At 44.4% G+C, this 23962-nt stretch overlaps 1 protein-coding gene across 4 annotated transcripts in view; it reads left to right on the top strand.

Annotated features, from left to right (window-relative positions):
• CTNND2 (catenin delta 2) overlaps nt 1–23962 on the top strand; it is a gene marked incomplete at both ends in the record, with an annotated part of 995918 nt that overhangs the window by 831224 nt on the left and 140732 nt on the right. For all 4 annotated transcript variants that reach the window (XM_080715500.1, XM_080715499.1, XM_080715502.1 and 1 more), the window contains 2 exons: nt 14495–14612; nt 22092–22277. In XM_080715500.1, coding sequence (XP_080571626.1) covers nt 14495–14612; nt 22092–22277 — 304 coding nt within the window. The remainder of the gene's footprint in view (nt 1–14494; nt 14613–22091; nt 22278–23962) is intronic.

Raw genomic sequence — 23962 nt, 5'->3', positions numbered from 1 at the left:
TCCACAAGACCACATGTAGGTCCCCGCCTCTGGATATACTTGCAAGGTCCGGGTGATGGTTTTAGGTACTCAGTAAGCTATGAGGGAGTGATTAAAGCAAACGTAAAACCAAGAACTATGCCTCAAGGAGAACTTACCATCTAGATAAGTGAGCCTTAAAAAAATCAGACAGATTCCCAGCTTTAATAAGTCTTTGAAGTACGCTTTGTTAAAATTTTCTACAAGTAAATAAATTGAAAGATTACATGCGTGCAGATGGGGAATTAGGTGATGAATTGAAAGGAAAGTTAGCAAGGTTGCTTTAATAATCACTATTAATAATCCAGAACATAATGCCAAATCTTGAAAGTCTTCAAACCCACTATCTGACATTTAAAAAGCAGGTAGCCAATTACTGATAATCCCTTATTAGTCAGTTTTGTTCTTCCACTTCTTAAGAAATGGAGGACTTGATATGCAAGGCATTAGATCACACCATTGTTGTTCATTATTTATTGAGCTCCCCAGGTCTTGTGTTCCTGGAAACCACCTGCTTGGGGGAGTGAATACTGCATTTCTGTTTTTCTTTTTTTATATTAAAGTTTTGCATTTCTATTTTTCAAGCATATTAATGGATTCTATACAGTTTAAAGCTCAAGTTTTGTGACTTCTCATCAGAAATCACACCTCATTGCTGAGAAATAATCACTTTTGGACTTAATTTGCTTTTGACCCAGGGCATTCTCTTTTTGCTATTACATTTGTAATTCGGCCCTGGTTGGAAATTGTTCAGCAAACACAGAAACGCTTATGGCTGGGGTGTCAGTAGTGGGTGCACGCGAGAGGGAGCCAGATTCGTATATGAGGGACTTTAATGTGTGATGCATCCTGAGTTTCTTAGCCTACCACAAATATCCCAGAGTAAAACTTGGGAGGCGTTAGTAGAATATAGGCTCGGCAGGCGGTCACCAAGGAGATGGACTGTGTGATGCCATTCCTAGTTCTAGAAGTGGTCTCTAGAAAACCAAAGCCCAGTGAGTAGCTCACATCCAAGTAGGGCCAGCTAGGAAACAACAACTGTGAACGCACTCGAGTGTTTGTGGAGCACAAAGGACCACACGCACAATTAGGTTCACAGTTAACAGTCTTAGCCACACAACATGCACTCTTTTATTTTCCCTCTGATTTCCTTGTAATTTAGCCCAATGGGAAACTTTGAGCAGACATTTCATAGAACAGTTAACTCTGTGGCGACCATCAATTTTAATTGGAATCATGTAGCTAAAGCCCTAGGTAGTATTTGACAGTAAGAGGGTGTCTTTTAACTCAGGTATCTCTGGGTCTGCTCTGGGCTTCTCCAGAACAATGTTCCCTGATGCGTGGCTAACTGCAGAAGGCACGGACCCAGGCAGGCTTGAAAGAGGGGCAGTGTTTAAAAGTCAATGAAAGGAGAGCTAATCTGTCTCTTTCTGATGGTTTGCACGCATGGTGGGTTTTGGGGTGTGCTGGGTGAACTCAGCAGTAATGCTTCGGATGCAGAATGGCAGCAGGGTTCTGCCAGCCCCCGTAGGTAGCTGGTCTTTGGCCCCTGAAGCATTGTCCCTGCAGCTCAGCAAAGCAATTACCAAGTCATCATCATCCTGATTTATAAAGAAATTGCCTTCCTTGAGAGAAGACAGGAAGGTACATAGTAATCCAAACAGCATGACTATGCTAATCTTTAAAAAAAATTAGGGAAACTTATTTCTCTGGAAATTGTTCTGACTTGGCTGTGATGAGGTACCAGCTTTGCACACAAATGTAGAGAAAGAAGTCAAGAGCTCTTCAAGGAAATTCAGCCTTCCCATTATTCATATGCAATAAAAGTCTATGGAGGTGTGGCTAATCCTAAAAGAGTTAATACCACTGGGTACTTAGGCTTGGCGTTTCAGAAAATGTTCTGTAAGTTCACTTAAAATAATGAGGCTGCCCTGCAGAGTTCACCGGAGCAGGGATAGGAAGCCATCGCATTTTTCTCCCTTACAATCACAGCATACACTTCCTATGCAGATGCAGAGTGCCAGCCATGGCGCTCTCTGTTCATGGAAGCTGGGAAGGTTTGCAGGGACCTCTTCTGGCTGGAGTAGAAGGCATCAGTCATGCCACAGGGCAGTGTGGGACAGGCCATGCCACAAATGCCGTGGTACTCTTAGGGATGATGAGGTCACGGATGGAGCAAAACAAAAAGTGATGTTGTGTTGACTCAAAAAGAGGGTTTTCAAACCATGTCAATGTGACGTATGCAGATGGCTCAAACATGATATGACTTACATCCAATGATAGTTTTATGGTTTGGATTTACAATACCCCTATTCAGCCTCACAGAGAAGGCAGCCATGTTGGCGGTGGAACTTAGTTGCTGAGGAGGGGTCTCTGGGGATGTAGCCTTGAGTGGTATATGTGCTCCTTCCTCCCCCTGTTCCTCCTCTTGTTCCTGGTCACTATGATGTGGGAGCAGAGACCTGTGTTCTCTTTCTTCTCCTCACACCATGCCCCGAACTCTGAAAACTTATCGTGGCCTAACGTGGACTGAATCCTAAACTGTGAGACGTGAAACATGAGGAACAGAGGCCGTGGCGGTGTCACCCTCCTTGGATTAAAGCCAACCGCGGGCTCTGTCAGTTTCCAGAGCTGCTAACAGATTGCCACAAACTTGGTGGCATCAACCAACACAAAATCATTATCTCTCAGTCGTTGTGGGTGAGAAGGACAGACAGAGCTTCACCAGTTAAGATCTAGGGCTGTGGACATTCCTAGAGGCTCTGAAGAATCTGCTCCCAGTTCTTAGCCACTGCAGGTTATTGGCAGAATCCACTTCTTGGGGCCATGGGACTGAGGCCTCTGCATCCTTGCTGGCCGTGAGCTGAAAGCCGCTCCTCTCTATATTCTTTGAGATGAACCAAAACACAGGATATTCTCTACTTTTAAAGCTCATGCTATTAGAGCCCATAGGAATAATCCAGACCACCTCCTTGTTTTAAGGTCTATAAACTTAAGTCCACCTGCAAAGTCCCTTTTTCCCTGCAAATTTCAGAGATGTCAGTGCATAAGCATCTTTGGGAGGCCAGTATTCAGTGAAACAGTCTATGGTCCAAGGCCACTCACACACTCATCTCATGTACTTTCATCTCATCCCAAGTTCCCTAAAAGCTTCATCCCATTACAGCATTAACGCAGAGTCCTAAATCTCTTTCTCTCAAAAATCTGGTATAATCGGGAGTGGCTGTGCCATCCATTAAGCACAGCTCTGGACAATCTGCCCGTCTCTGGACCTGTTGAATTGAAGAGATAAGTTACCTGTTCCTTACACACTGCGGGTGGAACAGACACAGCAGAACAGAGACAGTGGATGTCACAAAATAAGGAAATGGAAAGTAGAGCGAAGGCACTGGTCCAGAGGAAACCCACCCAGCAAGCTCCACTGGGCTTCACAGTCAATGACTTCTCCTTTACCATCCTCACTCTGTACTCTGGGTGAGACATCAGAAGAGGCAGATACTATAAATGCCTTTGGAGTGACTTGAACTCACCAAGTAGGCTGGGGAGACTTGCTTCTGTCTACCCGTGTTTAGTGCCCAGATGTCCTCAGTTTTCATATACACATCACAGCAGAGCCACACCAGGCAGAAGGAGACCCTCGATGTGACATTGCCCAGTATTCACAGCCAGCTACTAGCTGGCTCTGTGTCAGGAAGGACTTAGCATTGGGTATATAGCTTGGTAAAGGGACATTAACCAGTTTTACCCTGGTGAATCACGAGCCAGCCACAGCGTTAGAGACACAGGGTACGGGCTTAAGATACCAAGCTCAATATAAACAAAAGAAGTCATTTGCCAAAATTGGCATTTAAGACAGAATGCCAGCTCTCCCTGCCAGGTCCTCTCCTTTGCTAAAGCCTATAGTGGCCTGTGAAACTCTGCTCAGGTGTGAGTTCTCTTGGAACTGTCGCTAAGCCTGTACATGTGGCTTAAGCCCCATCCTTCAAATGTAAGACTACTTTTAAAAACTAATTTCCACTAAATTCACATAAAATACTTGGTTATGGACATATTTTTTGCCCTCAGCATCCTTATATTAAGTTACAATGTGTGGTTTGGTGCTGCAAATGTTAAGCAATGTCCAATTTTTCAGAATTACAACTTAAAGAAAGCTTTTCCTGAAACAGGTGGAAAATATTTCCATCCATTTATACCTGTGTTCAATTTCTCTTCCATATTTAGAAGTCACAGCCAAGGGACACTGGTTCCCAAATTCTTGGCATTGTTAATTGCAGCTGATGATATATTTAGTCACATCAAATAGGTGTCTGTTTACCTTTCTAGATGATGGCATAGCTAATGATCAAGAGCCAGGTGCTATACTCTTTTTACCTTAAATTTAGCATTATGTATAGAACAAAATAGATACCCAACCAAGTTTGATGGTTCTGTTGATTTGAACTGACTAATTTCTGCTACTTCTTTCTTCTTAGAGTGGTTCCTCAGGATCCATCTGGCAAATACCATAACTCCAAATTTTAGCTCAATATTATTTACTATAGTACAAAAGCTAATTATAGCTTGGATGCTCATTGTAAGGTAATAATTTTGAAAATTATGAATGATGATTGATTTATACATAGGATACCAAAAGTCATACAATGAATAAGGTAGATCTAATGGTACCATCATGAAAAGAGGCAGCTGTACATTTGTGAAGGATAAATGCAAGTTGCCTGAAAAACCATAATGGTGAAAATCAAACACACACAGTTTATTTATTATAAATAGAAAATAGTTACAAAGGATTAACAAAATGGTCACCATGATTTTCTTGAGGAAAAAGAAAAATTTCAGATATTCACTTTTTTTGTATTGTGGATTGAACCAAGGGCCATTCTACTTCCTTTGCTTTCTGAGGATCTCCGTAATGTGCTGAGGCTAGCCTTAGAGGTGTGAACCTCTTTTCTCAGCCTCCCAAGTACTGAAATTACAGGCATGTAGTGCCACACCCAGCTCAGATGTTGAGTGTACTTGAATTAGAACCAGTTGTTTTAAGAATTTGGGACTAAAGCTGTCAGTCCCTCCATGAGAACTTTCATTCTGCCTTCTCTCTGGACTTATGCACAACATACCCTGGATGTTGTCCACCTGATGTCTTTCTCCCCCTCTCAATTGTGGGGAGTGTCTGATCAAGCACAGCTGGAGCACTTAGCATTTTCTGAGAAGAATCTGGTCATGCCACGGGTTGCAGCCCATCTCCAACAATGTCCATGGCAATCCCAATGGCTTCTTAAAAATGAGAAAGTAAAGACAACGGATGCATCTTCATGTCCAGGTGGCCCCACCTCTGAGCATCCTTCCAGGTGCACAAGAGAACTGACCTCTGTTGACATCACTGAGTAAGAATGAAGCCGCTTCCTCCCCATGTGCAGGGAAGCGACACGTCTAAAAAAATGAGCCCTTGTGGCTTTTGTGTTGGTGGCTCCTCTGAGGAATAAAGGAAAGGACAGATGGCAGGTCACACCGGCCTTGGCCCCTGAAGCTCTGCACCTGAAGAAAGGAGGTCTGGCTGCATGGTTCACTGTACTGGTGGCCAGATGGAGTCAGCTGGCCTAGCCGAGGAGGCAGAAGGCCCTCCTTTCTGGCCTCTGCCCACTAGCTAAAGCAAGATCTTCCCAAACATATAAAAAGGAAGGTTTTTTTGGTGTGTGTGTGTTACTGGGGGTGAAACCCAGGGGCTTTTCTACCTCCAGGCTATACTCCCAGACCTCTTTTATTTGGAAACAGGGTATTACTAGGTTGCCGAGAGCCTCACTTAGTAGCTGAGGCTGGCTTTGAACCTATGTGAAACTCCTGCCCCAGCCTCCCAAGCACAGAGATTACAGGCGTGCACCACCACGCCTGGCAGAAGGTAGTTTTGTAAGTTACTTTGGAACCCACAGACAAGGCCTCCAAAGGCCCTTCAAGGGAGCACGCAAGGCACACCTGTAGTTGATCCACAGAGACAAATGCATTTGATTCCTCAAACCCAAACTTAGATTTAGCAAAGTAACGTACTGCTCAAATCACTTATGTTGATTAGATCTTAGACTTTGATCTAGCCTCAGAATGTGATAGAAGTTCTATACCTCAATCACAGAAAAATAAAAAATATATAACATACATATGAAATTGTACAAAACTTGAATAAAATATTAGCATTCAGAGATTCCCCCTCTTAAATCCTGTAACTGGGCTTCAGATGAGCATCTAGGTCCAGGATTAGTAAACTGAGCCTCACAGATTAAATTATGCTTAAGACCTGGTTTTGTATGCCTAGGAGTAAGCATGGGTTTTACAGGTTTTAAAAGGTAGTTGACCCAGGAGAAGAAGTTACAGAACACCTTTGTGGTCCCAGGAGCTAGAATACTTACTTTGTCTCTACAGAAAATAGAATCTGATTTAGATGATTTGATTTAAATATTCATGGACAGAAGATATCTTTAAATTTTAGTGTTTTTCAATGAAACACAAACAAGCATAGCTCATGGGCTAGAAGACTGATTCATATAATTTCCCATTCACACATGCACTCATATCAGATAATTGATGATAAGTTCATTAGTTGCTAAGTAGGTAAGTACACGGTCAAGAAGTTGAGATGATCCATATTTAAATTCTACTTAGCTCCTCCCTCCCAAACTCAGTGTCCTTTCCAGCCATTTATTGGTTAACTACCAGATGTCCGTGGCCACTGGTATAGATGCCATCACTGTTGGCCCTGGAAGCACCATGCCACTATCCAGAAAAGAGGAGCTTATCAAGTATTGTTCAGTCTACAGATCATACAGCACCCAGTAGGCCATGATATGCACCTGGTCAGCCAATCAATATTTCAGGGTCCATCTTCTATTGTATTTCCTGCTATGAGCTCAGATGTCTGTTCTCACTCTGCTGTGTGTGAACCCCACCCGGGTTCATTAACACACTGAGATGGGGTTCACTGGGCCAGGAGAGGGCCCTGATCCTCTGTGCTTCTATCAAGTTCAAAGATGATTCTGATGCAGGAGAGGTCTGAGTACTACTGGGCTAAGCAGGAGTCAGGGCAGTGTTATGGTTTAGATTTGGAACATCCCCCACAAGGCTCATGTGTTGAAAGCTGGTCCTCAGTGCAGCAAGGCTCAGAGGTGGAGCATGTCTGGAGGAGATAGCTCACTGGGGCTACCTATATCCCTTTCCTCCTCCTCACTTTCTGCTTTTGGCCACTATGAGGTGAGTGTGGAGTCTCTCGACTGTGTGTCTTGACACCATGGTGCCCACCAAACATGGATTGAAAACTCTGAAACAGTGAGCCCCAATAAACCTTTCTTCATCTAAGTTGTGCTTGTCAGGTATTTTGGTCAAGGTGACAGAAAGGCTGACTAAAACAGGAAGCATATACACAAATTAGAGCCTCAGGAAGCCCAGCTGTTGTGCACAAGATCCACTGTTCAAGTCTCTGTTGTGGTACCCTGTCCTGAGCAGCATCTCTCTCACTGCTACCCATCAGCCCTCAGTAATACCTCCCAACATGCAGTCGTGACAATCCACACATTACCACATGTTCCCTGGGGACAAAATGGCTCCAGTTAAGATCACTGGTCTAGAAAAAGACAGGCCTGGGCAGTCCTGTTCATTCAAAAGTCACTCAGTGAGTTCTACTAAGTGCTTTCCAGCAGGGAGCAAGGGACACACCAACAATGAGATGATGTTCCTCACTCGGCCTCCCAATGTCATGACAAACCAGTTTGAACAGCTTGTGTCTCGGGTGCTCTCAAAGAAGCCCAAGCTAGGTAGGAGAAGAGGAGAGGCCAAGGCACTGGAGAAGGTATAGACAGCAGTCCTCTGATCGAGCCCTGGCAGCTGCAAAGCTCAGGTGGTTTATAGTATGGAGGAAGGAAGAAAGGCATGAGGGAGACATTCCAGGTGGAAGAGTCATTGTAGCACTGGAACTGCAGAGTCTCTCCTTTAGTGTGGGTGAGAGTCTGGTGGACCTCAGCTCTTCTGTGGGTACCCTGGGCATCTCCAGGCTCCAGCCTGACACCTTCGGTCATCTATGGTAGGTTCTGTCTCCTCTCCTCCCTGCATGGTTGGCATCAAGGTTGTACAAATTATGTGACTTTATATTTCCTGCCTTGTAGGACTGTCTGTCTTTCTAAAATTCATCTCAGCGGTGCTTCCTGATATGCTCTGAAACCCACCCCTCAGGCTCCGTGCATGGTCTCAGGAGCCCTACCCAGATTCCACAGAGACCCCATGTCTGGGCTCTGCTGATTTTCAACTAGGAGATGATATGGGGTCTGGTGGCCAGCTCAGAGATGTGCAGGGTGAGGCCAGCAGAGGGACCATAAGCACCAGAGTGGGGCTGGAACCAGCTGCTCACAGTGTGGCTGGGTATTTTATGACTCCAGAGGATTCAAGACCAATAAGGCCAAGAAGCAGGTTGTGTGGAGGGAAGAGAGGATAACACACACACAAGAGAAACTAACTTAGAACTTGAGCATAAAACTCCCTCTGAGCCCAGCCCAGGAGATGGGCAGCAAACAGGAATATCTGATATTCCTACATATCTAAGATGCACAATTATACATTTCTCTCCAGCACTCAGAACGTGCAGTCAACAGTATGAACAACCATAAAAAAAGTTCTCATTAATGAGATAACTTACCCAGGCATGGTGGCGCATGCTCGTAATCCCAGCATTCAGAAGGCAGAATACAGAGGATTGTGGTTTGTGGACAGCCTCAGCTACTTAGTGAGGCCCTTTGCAACTCAGTGAGACCCTGTTTCAAAAATAAAAAGACTAAAAGTAGGGCTGGGGGTGTAGCTTGAAGGTATAATGTCCCTGGGTCCCATTCCCTGTACTGCAAAAAAAAAAAAAAAAAAGAAGAAAGAAATAATTTTTACGCTACATGTTATAATATGCTATCTGCCATTGCTTTTTGCTTCTTTGAAAATTGAAACTGCCCCCAAATGATCCAGGATGGGCATTATAATGGCAGACAAGCTACAGCTAAAAGACAGCATTCAGGTGGTTGAACAAATATCTGGTATTTACCCAATAAACGTCTTACATGGAGGCACATTAGCCATGGACTAGACTCGCCCCTGGTTTCCTGAATTCCACTTTCATGGGGGAACTGAACACATGAGTAATAGCCAGCTTGCACTTAGCACCTGCAGTGGACCGGTCAAACACTCACCTGAGTGCTAGATGTATGCTTAAGGATGGTATGCTATTTATTGTCCAGAAGGTACCAATGTAGCAATTAGATCACAGCCTCAATAATCCCAATACAGAACCAATGTGATCAATGACAGAGGCTTAAAGAGCAAAGGGAATATGATGGGAAAGGCTAACTTGGAATGAACCGAGTCCCCCAAGTCCCTTCCCTGGGTTTTCTCTGTGTTTTGTTCTCCCATATGCTGGCCATCTGCAGCGAATGCAGCTTTCATGTGCAATGATATAGCCACTCGGGTGAACATATGGTGCAGGCTCCACCGTGGAGCCTCTCAGAGCACTGTGCTGAGCGCTCAGTCTCATCTCAGTGTTGCAGGCAGTGATGGAGCTCAGAGGAATGAGGTGTCCAGGGCCCTGAAGGTGGTGGAAAGGAAGCAAGTTAACCAGTTGTCCTGGAATAAAAGAAATTAGTCTCTAAAGGGGAGCATAGCCAAGTAAATTGTTTCATTTTCACCTATTAGAGACAATGATTACAGAATCCACTTCAAGCAGAAACTTCTGAATGACATATCAACTGAGACTAATTAAATCAAGATTATAAAGATTTCTTTTTTTAAAACATTTTTGTTGGTGCATTGAATTCATACAACTTAATGGGATAAAAAGCTTGTGTAGATGCACATGCACACATCACCCCGTTAAAAGTTACCCCGTTCCCCATCCCATTCCCTCCCCTTCCCTCCCTCCCATGCTTGGCTTAGTGGTTGACATCGATTTTTTTTAATGTACATCATGTGATTTAGAGAGTTTCCTTCATCCCCCTCCCATCCCCTCAGTTAGGTTGCCTTGTTTGCTCCTCTGTAGGATCTTAGGATCTCCTTTTTCACCTGGAGGTCCTCCTATGACCATTTCACCTTAGCTTTCACATATTAGTGAAAACATCTGTTTTTTTTTTTTTTTTTTTTTTTTTACTTCTTGCGACTAACCTCGCTTAGCATAATGTCCTCCAGTTCCATCCATTTCCCTGAAAATGATGTAATTTTGTATTTTTTTTATGGCTGAGTAAAATCCCATTGTGTACATATCCCATAGTTTTGTAATCCATTCATCTGTTGATGAACATCTTGGCTGGTTCCATAGTTTGGCTATGGTGAATTGTGCAGCTATGAACATAGATACGCACGCACTAGTTTAGTAGTTTGGTTTGCTTTCTTTTGGTAGATATCCAGAAGTGGTATTGCTGGGTCAAATGGCAAATTAGTTCCCATTCTTCTAAGAATCCTCCATACTGTTTTCCAAAGTGGTTGCACCAATCCCACCAACAATGTTTTAGGGTTCCCAATTTTCCATATCCTCGCCAGCATTTGTTGTTGTTTGTGTTTTGAATGATTACCATTCTAGTTGGAGTTAGGTGAAATCTCAGGGTAGTTTTGATTTGCATCTCTCTGATTGCCAACAATGTTGAACATTTTTCATGTATTTATTGGCCATTTGAATTTCTTCTTTCGTGAAGTGTGTATTTAGTTCACTTGCCCATTTTTTGATTGGATTATTTGTGTTTTTAGTGTTGAGTTTCTTAAGCTCTTTGTATATTCTAGATATTAGTCCTCTCTCTGAGGCATAGGTGGCAAAGATCTTCTCCCATTCTGTTGGCTCTCGGTTGAGGTTCTTGACAGTTTCCTTTGCTGAACAGAAGCTTTTCAGTTTCATGCAATCCCACGTATTGACACACCTTTTAGTTTGTTGTGCCTTTGGGGTCTTGTTGAGAAAGTTTTTATCTGTGCCTATGTGTTGCAGTGTTGGACCTATGCCCTCTTCAAGGAGCCTCAAGGTCTCTGGTCTAATTTCCAAGTCTTTGATCCATCTTGAATTGACTCCTGTGCAGGGTGAGAAAGTGGGATTTATTTTCATTTTTCTGCATATGGTTAACCAGTTTTGCCAACACTATTTGTTGAACATACTATCTTTCTTCCAGTGTATGTTCTTGGTCCCTTTGTCAAATATCAAATGGCTGAAAGTGTGTGGATTTATTTCTAAAAATATGGAACGCTTCACGAATTTGCATGTCATCCTTGCGCAGGGGCCATGCTAATCTTCTCTGTATCGTTCAAATTTTAGTATGTGTGCTACAGAAGCGAGCACTCTAAAGATTATTTCTAAGGATGAGATAGTTTACACATCAGTACCACCAAAAAATAAAAATAAAAAAAAAAAGAAAGGCAGAGGGCAGGGGAGAAACCTCCATTGCCTTCAAACCAAAAACCAAAGATCCTCTTAGGATGTGTTTCATGCATTCGGGAATGTTTGACTGAAAGTGGAGACTTGCATCCAAAGGCTTGTAGGAAGCTACCACCCACAGAAGAGATGTTCACACCTTTGCATCTGTTTAAGAATGCATACTGAGCCTCTTCCCGCCTGCGGATGATAGGCTTGTGTGTAGGTATGTTTCTGTGCAGGTGTGTCTCATCATTCTCTCTTCTCTGCTGAGACTTGAGCTTGTTAACCTTTCTTGTTTCCCAATATCTTGCATGTTTTAATATGATAACCAATTGATAACTTTTTAAATTTTGGAGGAGACTAGAATTGAATATCAACCATAATAAAGAGAAATGCTGGAATTAATGTTGACAACGTCTAATGGTGATAAAGTTGTTCATTCTTGTTCCCTTTTATGAGTTGGTCCTGCGCATTTATTAATTACCAATAAAATGAGGGCTGATTATTGTGAAGCCTATTTGTGAATCAGGAGGCTGTCCGCCCCCAGCATAAGGATGCCTGAAGGAGACCGAGCTTGTCAGTCAAGGGAGGGTATACGGGACATCTCAGACCTACACGTGCGCTCTCACTCCACACCGCATCCATAATTCTTCATTTGGAAAAACAATTCCACCAAAGCACATACAAGCCTATGTAGCCACACATTGACAAGACCGTGTGACTGGGAGTTTGACAAGCTTATTCTTCTCACAGCTTCAAAGACCAACCTGCTGAAAGTTATTTCAAGGATGAATGTATGGTCTAAAATGTTCTTTGATAAGGGTCATCTTTCTTTCTGGACGTGGTGATGCATGCCCGTAATCCTGGTACTTGGGAAGCTGAGCCCAGAAGATGGCAGGTTCTAGGACAGCCTTAGCAAGTAGTGAGACTCATCAACCTAGTGAGACCCTGTTTCAGAATAGATATAATAAGTAGGGGGGTATAGCTCAGAGGTAGAAGGCTCTTGGGTTCAGTCTCCAGTAAAACACACACACACACACACACACACACACACACACACACACACTACTATCATGCTTTTCACCACTTTTACTCTTTCTTAGCAGAAAATTAATTCCTCCTCCCACCCCCATCCCACACCAGGGATTTTGTCAGAAACACAGGCCACTCCAAGATGGAATTTATAACATTTTACATAAAAAAATGCCATCAATATTTGCTTGGTTGTATTATCTAAGGAACTGAACTCTTTTGTTTATATCTTAAGATCAGCAAATGCCAAAAATCCTTATTTAAATTGACTCCTATTTCCTAGCATTACATTAAAATGCCAATAAAGTCTATTTTAAAACTCCTTATGAAACATTTTAGGTATCACAGAAAACACTGATGTTCACATGTTCACTAGCCTTTCAGCATTAGGCCTATTTTAATTCATTTTAATTCCTTTAAAAAAAGAAAAACTGGGCTGGGTGTGGTGGCGCACGCTTGTAATCCCCGCGCTTGGGAGGTGGAGACAGGAGGATTGTGCTTCGCACAGGTTTGAAGCCAGCCGTGCTGGCTTAAGAGGCCTTGTTTCCAAATAAAATATAAAATAGGTCTTGGAGTGTAGCCCGGAGGTTGAAGGGTTTCCAGGAACCCCAGTACCACCAAAGATATAAAATAAAATAAAATAAAATAAAATAAAATAAAATAAAATAAGAAAATAAGAAATACTGGACCGCCTCTGTTCTCCATCAGGCCTGAGACTGTTGCTTTGTCCTCTTTCAAGGGCCCATGTTTTGCTTCAGCCTGTCCACTCACTAGCTGTGTGGCCTTGGACAAGCTCTCTAAGTCTCAATTCCCTCATCTGTAAAGTAGAATTAAGCACAAGAGCAAAAGATATTGGGGAAATTAAATGAGAAAACACCCATGTCAGTTACAGCAACCGTGTGCAAATTCTTAATGCCCAGGTCCCTCAGACTGTCTGAGTTCATCAGTTCCTGGACTCTGCCCCATGGCCTCCCAGCAAGCAGCAAAGCACAGAGCTTTCCTCCAGCCAAACTCCCCATTTGAGCGAGAGACTAGTTCTCAGCCTCTGAATCTGCAAAGCGATGATGTGACTCTAACCCAGACTTTCTGAGTCATACTCCAGGGTGGTGCTGGGCACTCTGTTTTCTGTCTGCCCTGCAGGTCATTCTGAGGCTCCTGAGTGTGAGAGCCATTCTCCTGCCTGGACCATTCTCTTTTCATCACCTCCTTGTCTTCTCAAAATTCTCCTGATCCCTCTGTACCTTCTATGACCATCTCCTCCAGCTCTCCTGCTGGGTTGTCTGTAGTTCTGCAGACATTTTCTGCTAGAGCCACATCCTGACCTTGGCAGGAGAGAGAGAACATACTCTCAAGAGGCGAGGTGACCAGCGGCACCCAAAGATTCACCATCGCCTAGGATGTCTTGTTGCTTTTGTTACCTCGAAGAGCTGTGCGCCTCACAGATGTGCACCCCACGACCACAGGCCGCTTCTGTTGCCTTAGCTCAAGCTGTACAGTGTGGGGGAGAACCCGGAGCAGCTCCTTCCAGGACATCCCCATGGCTAAATCGTCTCCCAAATCCTGAGTGTTTGTGTCCTTAGGATGAATTCCTAGATGTCGAATTCCAGCTGGGCCAAGGTAGGTATGTTTTTGAGGCAGAAGAGTTATTAGATCACTCAGCTCTATCAGCCAGTTGGACATTCTGTCTGTGAAGATTCTGCTGACTCTGAAGAGAAGAAGAATCCTTCGAAATCAAGATGCCTCTAATTCCCTGGTCGATTGGAAATGACGTGACCATTGGGGCTTTCAGAAAGTCTCCCATTCTCAGCAGTCACAAGACTGACAGACTGGCCATTCTCTTTTCACCAGTGGCTGCACAGATAGCTGTCTGTTACTGAATTCTAGGAAGTATCTTTGAAGCTACCGCTGGTCATTAAAGCTGCATTCTTGAATAACATTCCATAATAAAAAAAAAATGGTTTCTTAAATGTATAATGGGAGATGGACAGGGAGGATGCTGGCACCACAGCCACCTGTAGGTCACTGACATGTTCTTTTGCTTCATAGGAATGTAAGTTCAGCGGGAGAGGAGGCCCGCCGACGGATGCGGGAGTGTGAAGGCCTCACGGACGCCTTGCTGTACGTGATCCAGTCTGCGCTGGGGAGCAGCGAGATCGACAGCAAGGTTTGTAGAGTTGGTATCTTGGAGAATAGAGCGTCTTAGGGATAAAGATGCCCCCGGGGACTCAAGGATCACTAACGATGTGGAGAGCTATCACAGTATCCTGTGCTTCCACTCAAAGCTCCATCTTGGTTTCCTTGTGTGACTCCAACACCATGTGTACAGGGCTTCTTGCAGACTCAGAACCAGCACTTCAACTTGTGATTAGCAGCGAGCAGCAATCCAAGATGTAAAGTTACTCAAACCTCAGGTGTTCCAGATAACTGTGCAGTTTGGCTCATGACCAATAAGCGTCTAGTTGTATTTTGTAATATCATCTTTCAAAAGAGAAGAAGAATATTAAAACTGCTGGAGATTTGAATAATCCTATATTCTTATGGTAGCTATTTAATAACTATCGATTGTATTAAGTGGCATTTTTTTTTCTTCTTTTCATTTTTTTTTTTTTTTTTGGTGGTACTGGGGTTCCTGGAAGCCCTTCTACCCCGGGGCTACACTCCCAGACCTATTTAATATTTTTGAAACAGGGTCTCTTACGCCAGCGCGGCTGGCTTCGAACCTGCGCGATCCTGGCGCTTAAGTGGTGTTTTAAAATGCCTATAAAATCTCAGCCAGGCGTGGTGAGATTACATCTGTAATCTCAGCACTTGGGAAGCTGAGACAGGAAGATGGCAGGCTCAAGACCAGCCTCAGCAATTTAGCAAGGCCCTCAGAAACTTAGATCCTGTATCAAAATAAAAAGTAAATGAGGCTGGGGGTGTGTTTCAGAGGTAGAATACCTTTGAGTTCAATGTCTAGTACAATAAATAAATAAATATGCTTACAAAATTTTATTTATTTATTTACTTACTTACTTATTGGTGTATAAACCCAGAGGCATTCTGCCTCTGAGCTACACCACCAGCCCTATTTGGAAACAGGGTCTTGCTCTGTTGCTGAGGTTGGCTTCAAAACTATGCTCCTTCTGTCTCAGCCTCACAAGTACTGGGATTACAAACATGTGCCACCATGCTCCACAACCTAAAAAATATTTTAGAAAAATGTCAAGATGATAAAAACATGAACCTTTCAATATGTTATCAATGTCTAGTCGCCATTTTAGTTTCCAAGCCAAAATAGGATTGGGTGGGCTTTGTCAGTGTCCCAGTTATTTTGTTTTGTCTTCATTAAATTAGTATCAATTCACACTAAATGTAAGTTTGTAATTTTCTAAGATCCTCACATATATAGGCTTTACCAATACTTTCAAAGTAATATAAGTACTTTGATAGATGTGATCCCTTAATACAAGATTCTGGAGACCACTCTAACATTTGGGACTGGGTAATTAATTGTTGTTTGGAGGCTGCATTATAGCTTGTTGAGCTGTACCCCCGGCCTCCACCCACTAGATGGCAGTAGCATCTCCCACCCCACCCATCCCAGTAGCAAAAGTATCTCCAGACCTGGCCACCTGGTCCTGGAGAACAAAATTGGTGCTGGTTGTGGACATCTGCCTGACCTCATGGGTTTCAGCCCCGACTCAGTACTTCCGATAACAAGTTGAGGTTGAAAACTATGGTACAAAAATAAGATGCTTTGTATTATTAATGAATAAAGCTGCCCCGACCCCACCATCCTCCTGAGCCTGAATGTCTAACCCTGGTGTTCAGAGTTGGGACGTTTAAAAATGATTCAGACAGAACATTCTTTGACCATAAGATGATAAAATTAGAAGAAACTCCAACCTTTAGACCCATTTAGAAATTTATTTTTAAACCTTTTTATTGGTGCATTGCGACCTTTTTTCTCCCAAGCTTCGGCATATTAGGAAGAACATTTGATTTCTTATTGTGACTGACTAATATCACTTAGCATAATGGTTTATCATCTTGTGGTCAAAGAATGTTCTCTCTGTGTTAGTGACTCATTTGAGTTTGTTAAGACTTGCTTTGTGGTTTTGTATGTGTTTGTTACATGCTTGAAAAGAATACGTATTTTCTGCTAGTTGGACACAGTAATTCACATATTTTCAGTAGCTCAAGCTTATTAATTTTATAGTTAAAATCTTCTCTACTGATACTAAATTTTTATGCATTTGACCTATCAGTTTTTGAGAGAACTGTGATAAGATCTCCCAAATGTTTGTGTATTTGTCAAGTTACTCCAAGAATTTTATTAATTATTGCTTAACATATTTTAGAAATATGTTATTAAATGTATACAGGTTCAGAAAAAATGAACCAGATGATCTGATGTCTATCTTGAATTAAGAACCTTCCTTCGTAAAGGAGGTTTGGAGTGGACTCATTGCAATGATACAGTGTAGGTACAAATTTAGATAAAGACCAAATGGGTTGGTTGTATTCCCGTAGTTATTAATTGGCTTTGTGGCTAAGTTAGCATAGCACTCTCCTTGTTGAATTGCAAGTGGCAGTTAGAAATTTTAAAAATCACTGATGCCTGAGATTCAGACCTCAAAGATTGGGCCCAAGATGGCTTCCGGGAAGCAGCCTCTTAGATTCTGGTTCAGTGTAGCTCTGGGCATTGCTTATCATCTTGTCATTGTTAATCACTATGTTTACATTCATTTATTTGCCATGCATTTCAAAGACAGAACACGACATACTAAAGACTTAGGTGCTCCTCTTGTGTAAAAGCCTTCAGTGATCACATTAAGTCTTTTAATTTCGTTAGCAGGAAAATTAAATCCCTGAAAATGTGACCAGTCACAATGTCCTGAGTATTAAGAGGGCTGTTAGCCTAATAGACACATGGTTTTCAAGAAAGCTACAGAAGGTAACTCAGTGCTGAGAATCTTAACATTCACAGTGGAGGACAGGGGCACTGGAGACTTAGGCCTCTTACCACCGTGGATGCAAAGAAGCTTTAGTATGATCTGGACCTGCAGGTTAAAATAACATAAAAGTCAACAGCCTGTGCCTCAGCCAACCCCCTCCACCAGCCCTGAATTCAGCAGCAAGGTTTAAGAGCCAGTGTGCTCCAAGCACCAACATCTTTTGTCTCAGGTGATTAGTACTCCTGGGAATCTTGGAGGCCATCTCTCTATCTTAATAGCCACATTTTCCCCAAGAAAGATGAAATAATGGAGAGTTTTCAGGACTGGAAAGAAGACCTAGATATCGCTGGTGTGTAGGAAGTTTGGGGCCAGTGGACAGTACCGCCTCCATCTCCAGCCAGCTGGAGGGCCATCCCGAGTGCCCTGGACTCTGTGACAGAGGATAACCACAGCTGAAGGCCAAGGCTGCGGGAAGGATCAGGACCCATCAAGTACTCAGCAGCGCTTCTCTGCCCACTTTGTGCTGTGGAGTTTTAACGTGTTATTACCGTACCATAATCTTCCACTCAGCCCTCTGCTTGGCCCTGGTTGAGCTTCCATGATGGCAAGTTCAAGGGGGGAAAACAAGTGTCTTTAAGGCCAGAGAAGTTAATAAATGAAAGAGCCCGGATCCCACACAAGCCCAGGATCTGCTCCTGTGACCGGGACTGTTTGCGGGATGGGTAACATATAGTAGCGCGCGCTGCAGACGACTTCCAAATTAGCCCTTTCTAATAGAAAAGAAGGAGTCAAAATGACTCTGGTGGCCAAGAGGAAGGCTCAAAGTGCTGTTGACAGCAGTGGATGTCACAAGGAAAGCCACCAGCTGCCAATCGCCTTCGGCGAGTATCCCAGGTCTTTCTTCTTTTCTTTTTCCTCATCCTTTTAGAGAAAAGCTCTGGAATCTACTTAATCTAAGCCAGACTGCCTCACTCCAGGAACCTTAAGAGACACCTGCATTGGCTCTCTCGGGCCGTCTCTGCCACCCATATCTGTCTGTCTGTCTGTCTATCTATCCATCCCCCCTTTCTCCCCTCCATCCCTTCCTCCCTCACTCTTTTTTCTCTCTCCCCCACTCTTTCTCTCTCACTCTTTCTCTCTCTCTCTCCCCTCTGTCTTCCTCCCCTCTCCTTCTTTCTCGCTCTCTTGCTCTCTCTCCCTCTCTTCTCTCTCCCTCCTCTATCTTTCTCTCCCTCTCTCTTCCCCTCCCTTCCTCTCTTCCTCCCTCCCTCTCTCCCTCCTCTCTTTCTCTTCTCCTCTCCTCTCTCTCTTTCCCCTCTCTTTCTCCCTCTCTCCCTTCCTCTCTCCCTCCAGCTTTCCCCAGACCATCTCCCTGCAGCAGGTAGATTAGTAGACTGGGTCCCCAGTATTGTCTGCTAAGCAGCTGCGAAGCCCCAGCAGGAACAACGTGAGCAGCTGGATGGGGGAGAAGTTGACGCTCTTGCATCTTTGATGTAAGAGAAATCAGTTTGAGCCGATTTGAAAATCGTTCCGACTTATGCCATAACATTTTCCCTTCAATGAGAGAGGAGTCTGCCTTTCACGCGCTGTCGTGTGTTTACCTGCTTCCGCGCCCGCTTCTCTTTTTGACGCCTGGCGGATGCTTGAAATAGAAAATCCGGTTGACTCAAAGCCTGGGGGATTCACTGCTGGGAAACCTTGAAAATCCAACATAAAAGGTCTAGAATGGCAAAGGCTCCAGAGATTTGTCCTGAGGACTGGTTTCCGAGTTAATTTGTCACACTCCCTACTTAAGGGAACAGCAGGGCTCACTTTTCCCAGATTCCAGCCCGTAGCGGGGAGCAGATCAGGGCTGGGATCCTGGTGATAGATCCCGCCAGCTCCACCCAAAGTCTGAACTGCAGAGGGACCAGCATCATCCCTGGGCCACCCAGACTTCCGCTCACCTTCCTTCCTCTGTAGATGGGGGTACAGCCTCAAAGATGTCTGAAAACAGTAACCAAGGTGCTGTGATTATTCAAATAAAACATAGTCGGGGGCAGTGTCACAGGCCTGTGATTCCCAGTACTTGGGAGGCTGAGATAGGCGGGTCACAGCTTCCAGAACAGCACACATTAACTTAAAGAGACCTAAGGCTACTTACTGAGGCCCTTTACAATTCAGTGAGATCCTATTTCAAAATAAAGAATAAAAAAATAGAGCTAGAGGTGTAGCTCATAAGTAGAATGCTGCTGGGTTCCATCCCCAGCACTGCTAACACAAACAAACAAACAAACAAATAAATAAATAAAAGGCTGGGAATATAGCTCAGAGGTAGAATGCCCTTAGTTCAACCCTCAGTATTGAAAAAATAGCTTATTTCCTACCCCCATTGTTTTTACTTTTTTAAAAATTGAATATTTTATTCTTCGGCTCCCCAGGTTCCTCAAAACAAAGGTCAGCTTTGCCTTAAAACCAACAAACTTTCTCTGCAGAGTCAGAGCATCAACGTCTCTGCTTTGCGGGCTTTGTGGTCTTGTTACTATTTAATTCTGCCTGTGGATGGTAGTCCATACTTGGGTGTGCTGGGTTCCAATGACATGTTGTGCACGAGCTGCAGGCTGGCTCTGGCTCGCAGGCTCTGGCTCACCAGCCACCCCTTCCTTTCAACAGTCAGCAGTATTGGAACTATATCTCATGGGGCATGTTGGCATACTCTTGTAATCCCAGTCCTTGGGAGGCTGAGACATGAGGATCTCAGGTTTGCATCCAGCCTCAGCTACTTAGTGAGGCCCTCCACAATTCACTGAGACCCTGTTTCAAAATAAAGAATAAAAAAGGGTGGGTGAGGAAGTGGGTTGTCAATAGAATGCCTCTGGGTTCAATTCCCAGTACTGAAAAAAAAAAAAAAAAAAAACTATATTTTTCCAATACTTTCTCAGCAGGCCCTGTTCTGGAGCTTTGTCTGTAAGCTCATTCAACTCTCACAGTAGCCCTCAGAAGCCCAGAGACGTTTACCACTTTGTGCCAGGTCACACAGCTCATGAAAAGTCAAAGCTAGTACTAGCTCCTTAGCCAAGCTGATTAGCTCTGGGTCCTGGGCTCAGGATCTTTGAGATGTGCTATCTCTCAGCCCAGCGTGGTTAATGATAGGATTCCTTGCCTAACATTTTCTGTGCCCAGGCATTCTTAGTACTGTCATGCTGTATTAGTATCTGATTGCTGTTATAACAAATGAACACAAGTTTGGTGGCTGGAAAAAAAAACCAACAAAACTATGTATGTATTGCCATATAGTTCTACAGATCAAGGGTTCCAAATGGGCCCCACTTTGGCTAAAATCAGTGTTAGCAGAACTGATTCCTTCTGGAAGCCCTAGGGGAGAATATGCTTCCTTCCCACATCCTACATCCTAGAATCAGTCCACACCCCATATCTTGTGGCCCCTTCCTTAATCTTCAGAGCCAGTGATGGGCTCATATTCTTACCATTCTTATTCACACCCCTTGCTACCGACTCTTCTGCCTCTTTGTTCATTGATAGGACCATAGGCCCTTGTGATTACCGTACCAGGGCCACGTGGATCATGAGGACAAGCTCCCTACCCATTGTCACTGTCAAGTCAACCCATTAGCAGCCTTAACCCCCCACCCCCACTGAACACACCGGCAGGTCCCACTGATTAGGACGTGGACATTTGAGGCATCTTTCTGCCCACTGCGCATTCATACGTTAACCCTTCTGACCCAAAGTCGCTCACCCCAAGGGTTCATGGAATGAGGTCCGTGAATATCCCTTCCCATCCCACTGCTTACCTTTTAGATCCCCATCAATTCCTAATCTCCTCTATCACTTGGAAGATTTTAATCCACACAAGGGCATCTTGGCAGAGTTGGGGAAGGGCTCACTGTTAGGATCAGAGTCCTACTAAATAAGGGTCAAGACAAGAGTTGCAATAACCCCAACGCTGGAGATAAAACCCCGACTTAGGGGTGAATTCAACGATGGGATCCTATTGTGACCTTCGTACGAGGAGATCAGTGTTCACTGGAAACAGTGAACATATCATCCGACGTCACGTGGCTAAGTGTGGAGACCCGGGGCTCGGCAGGCATCCAGCTCTACAGCATGTGCCGCTAGCCACAGTTTAACTTCTTTTGTGGGAAAATAGAAATGCTGCCATCTTGCATATCAGTAGAATGAAAACATTTGTGCCTTGCAGTGACCACGGCATCTTGCTGCCTGGGACAGCACTGGCTTGTGCCAGTTGCTCCTTGACATCAGCAATGCCCTGTCTTAGTAGATGGCATGTGTTAGTGTCACCCACATGTACTAACCAAATCCTATGTCTGAACTCCTTATACCTTGGGCCCCCAAACCCCAGCAGGAGTTCTCTGGACTGGGGGACATTTGGGATCGCTTGTGCTCATAAATCCCTCCTCAGTCACAATGAATTCCAACCCACAGTGACAGGTGTTTATAGAAGTAACTGAAGCTGACACAGTTTCCTTGGGGGGGGGGGGTCTTGCTAGCTTTCCAAGCTCCTCTACATTCTCTCCACCCCAGCTGTCAGGAGGGCTTTGCGAAGCCATGGCAACCTGCATCCAAGGAGAAGTGTACGTGGCGATTTTATTGCTTTTGCAGGGTGGAGTGGAGTGCTGGTTAGTTTTTTTTTCCTCATTTCTGTTCTGTTTCCCTGTCTATTTTTTTCTTGTGGTCTGCAGACCGTTGAAAACTGTGTGTGCATCTTAAGGAATCTCTCCTACCGGCTGGCGGCAGAAACGTCTCAGGGACAGCACATGGGCACAGATGAGCTGGACGGGCTGCTCTGTGGGGAGACCAATGGCAAGGACGCCGAGAGCTCCGGATGCTGGGGCAAGAAGAAGAAGAAAAAGAAATCCCAGGACCAGGTGATGCTGGATACTCGCGGTGCATGCCGTCACCCCTCCCTGTCAGTGCATAAATGCTTCGGCTGCATTTAGAGATGTGGGGCTGCATTTTTTTCCATTTAAATTTATTTCTTTTAATTGGTGCATTGTAGTCATATATCAATCACATTGGAGTACAAGACTTGAGAGGATAGACAAGCACACATCATCCAATTAGCCCTCAGCCAGCCCCCATCCCATTCCCTCCCCCTCCCTCCATCCCATGCTTCATTGGTGATTAACTTTGATACATTTGTTTATGTACCTCCTGCGTTTTAAAGAGGCTCCGCCCTCCCCTATTCCATACCCTCTGATTGGTCACATTAGTTGCTTCACTATAGGGCTCTTTCTATAGCTCAACCCCTTCCTGTTGCCCCTTTCTTCCTAGTTATTGCTGATTAGGGGAAGCATCTGATTTATATTTTCTGCGATATTTCTCTGTTCATGCCGCGTTGCAAGTACCGATCCCACTCTTGACGGCCCCAGTTGTGGCCTGGCTACCCGGTGGACTGATCCAGACCTCGCTGGCTCAAGCAGCGGCCTTGCCTCATGGGAGGCTCCGATTCTGGTCTCGCTGGCCCCCACACCGGCCTAACCTCTCAGCTGGCTCTGATCCCGGCCTCGGAGGCCGCAGTAGTGGCCTTGCCTCACGGCAGGCTCCGATGCCGGCCAATGGCCCCGGCACCAGCCTAACCCCTCAGCAGGCTCCGATCCCGGCCTCGGGGGCGCGGGGCTACATTTTTAATGTGCAGTAAAATCACTACCACACCTGCACAGCGGTCCTGTGAGGATTTCACTGCGAGATAGTGGAGGCTAAATAACTCGCCGCCACATCTTACAGTTGAGCCGAGATAGGAAATTGCTTAATGAGAAAAAAGTCATCCAAGTACCAAGTAAGCCAGACCATCCCGGCTCTGAGAGGACAGGTATTCCCAGGCATGGACTTTTCACGCATTGGTTTGCATATATGTGCCAGCTCTCAAGACTCAACCTCCTGTCTGGGGCTTAGGCAACTCTGGAAGGCAAATTGAGGAAATTGCCTTAGTACAGCATTAGCTTTGGCTAAAGAAACTTTCAACTGAGACTGAATTCACCCCTATTCAAGGTATTATCTCCACCATTGGAGTGGTCTTGACTCTTATTTAGTAGGACTCTGATCCTAAGAGTGAACCCTTCCCCAACTCTGCCAGGTTGCTCTTGTGTGGATTAAAGATTTTCAAGTGATATAAGAGATTAGGAATTGATGGGGTTCTAAAAAATAAGTAGTCAGATGGCTTAGAATAATGTACTTGGAGCTGGGCGTGGTGGCGTATGCTTGTAATCCCTGTGCTTGGGAAGCAACTGGAGGATCGCACAGGTTCAAAGCCAGCCTCAGCTACTTAGTGAGGCTCTCAGAAACTTAATGAGACCCTGTTTACAAATAAAATATAAAATAGGTCTGAGAGTATATCCCAGAGGTACACAGCCCCTGGGTTCCACCCCCAGTACCACACACACAAAAAAAGAAAGATGTACTTGGAATTCTACTTTATAACATTGACATTCCCTTTTCTAAGCCATTGTTGATACAACTGTTACAGTTTTGGGGTGTTACCATTTGGGGGACCTTTCCCCGGGGACCTATTGAAACGGGGGTTTCTTGAGAGAAAACCCCGGCGAGTTCTTGT

Source organism: Muscardinus avellanarius, assembly GCF_963383645.1.
Source record: "Muscardinus avellanarius genome assembly, chromosome: 1".
Lineage (NCBI taxonomy): Eukaryota > Metazoa > Chordata > Mammalia > Rodentia > Gliridae > Muscardinus > Muscardinus avellanarius.
Note: the sequence above shows the minus strand (reverse complement) of the source record. Positions and strands in the feature narration are given on the sequence as shown.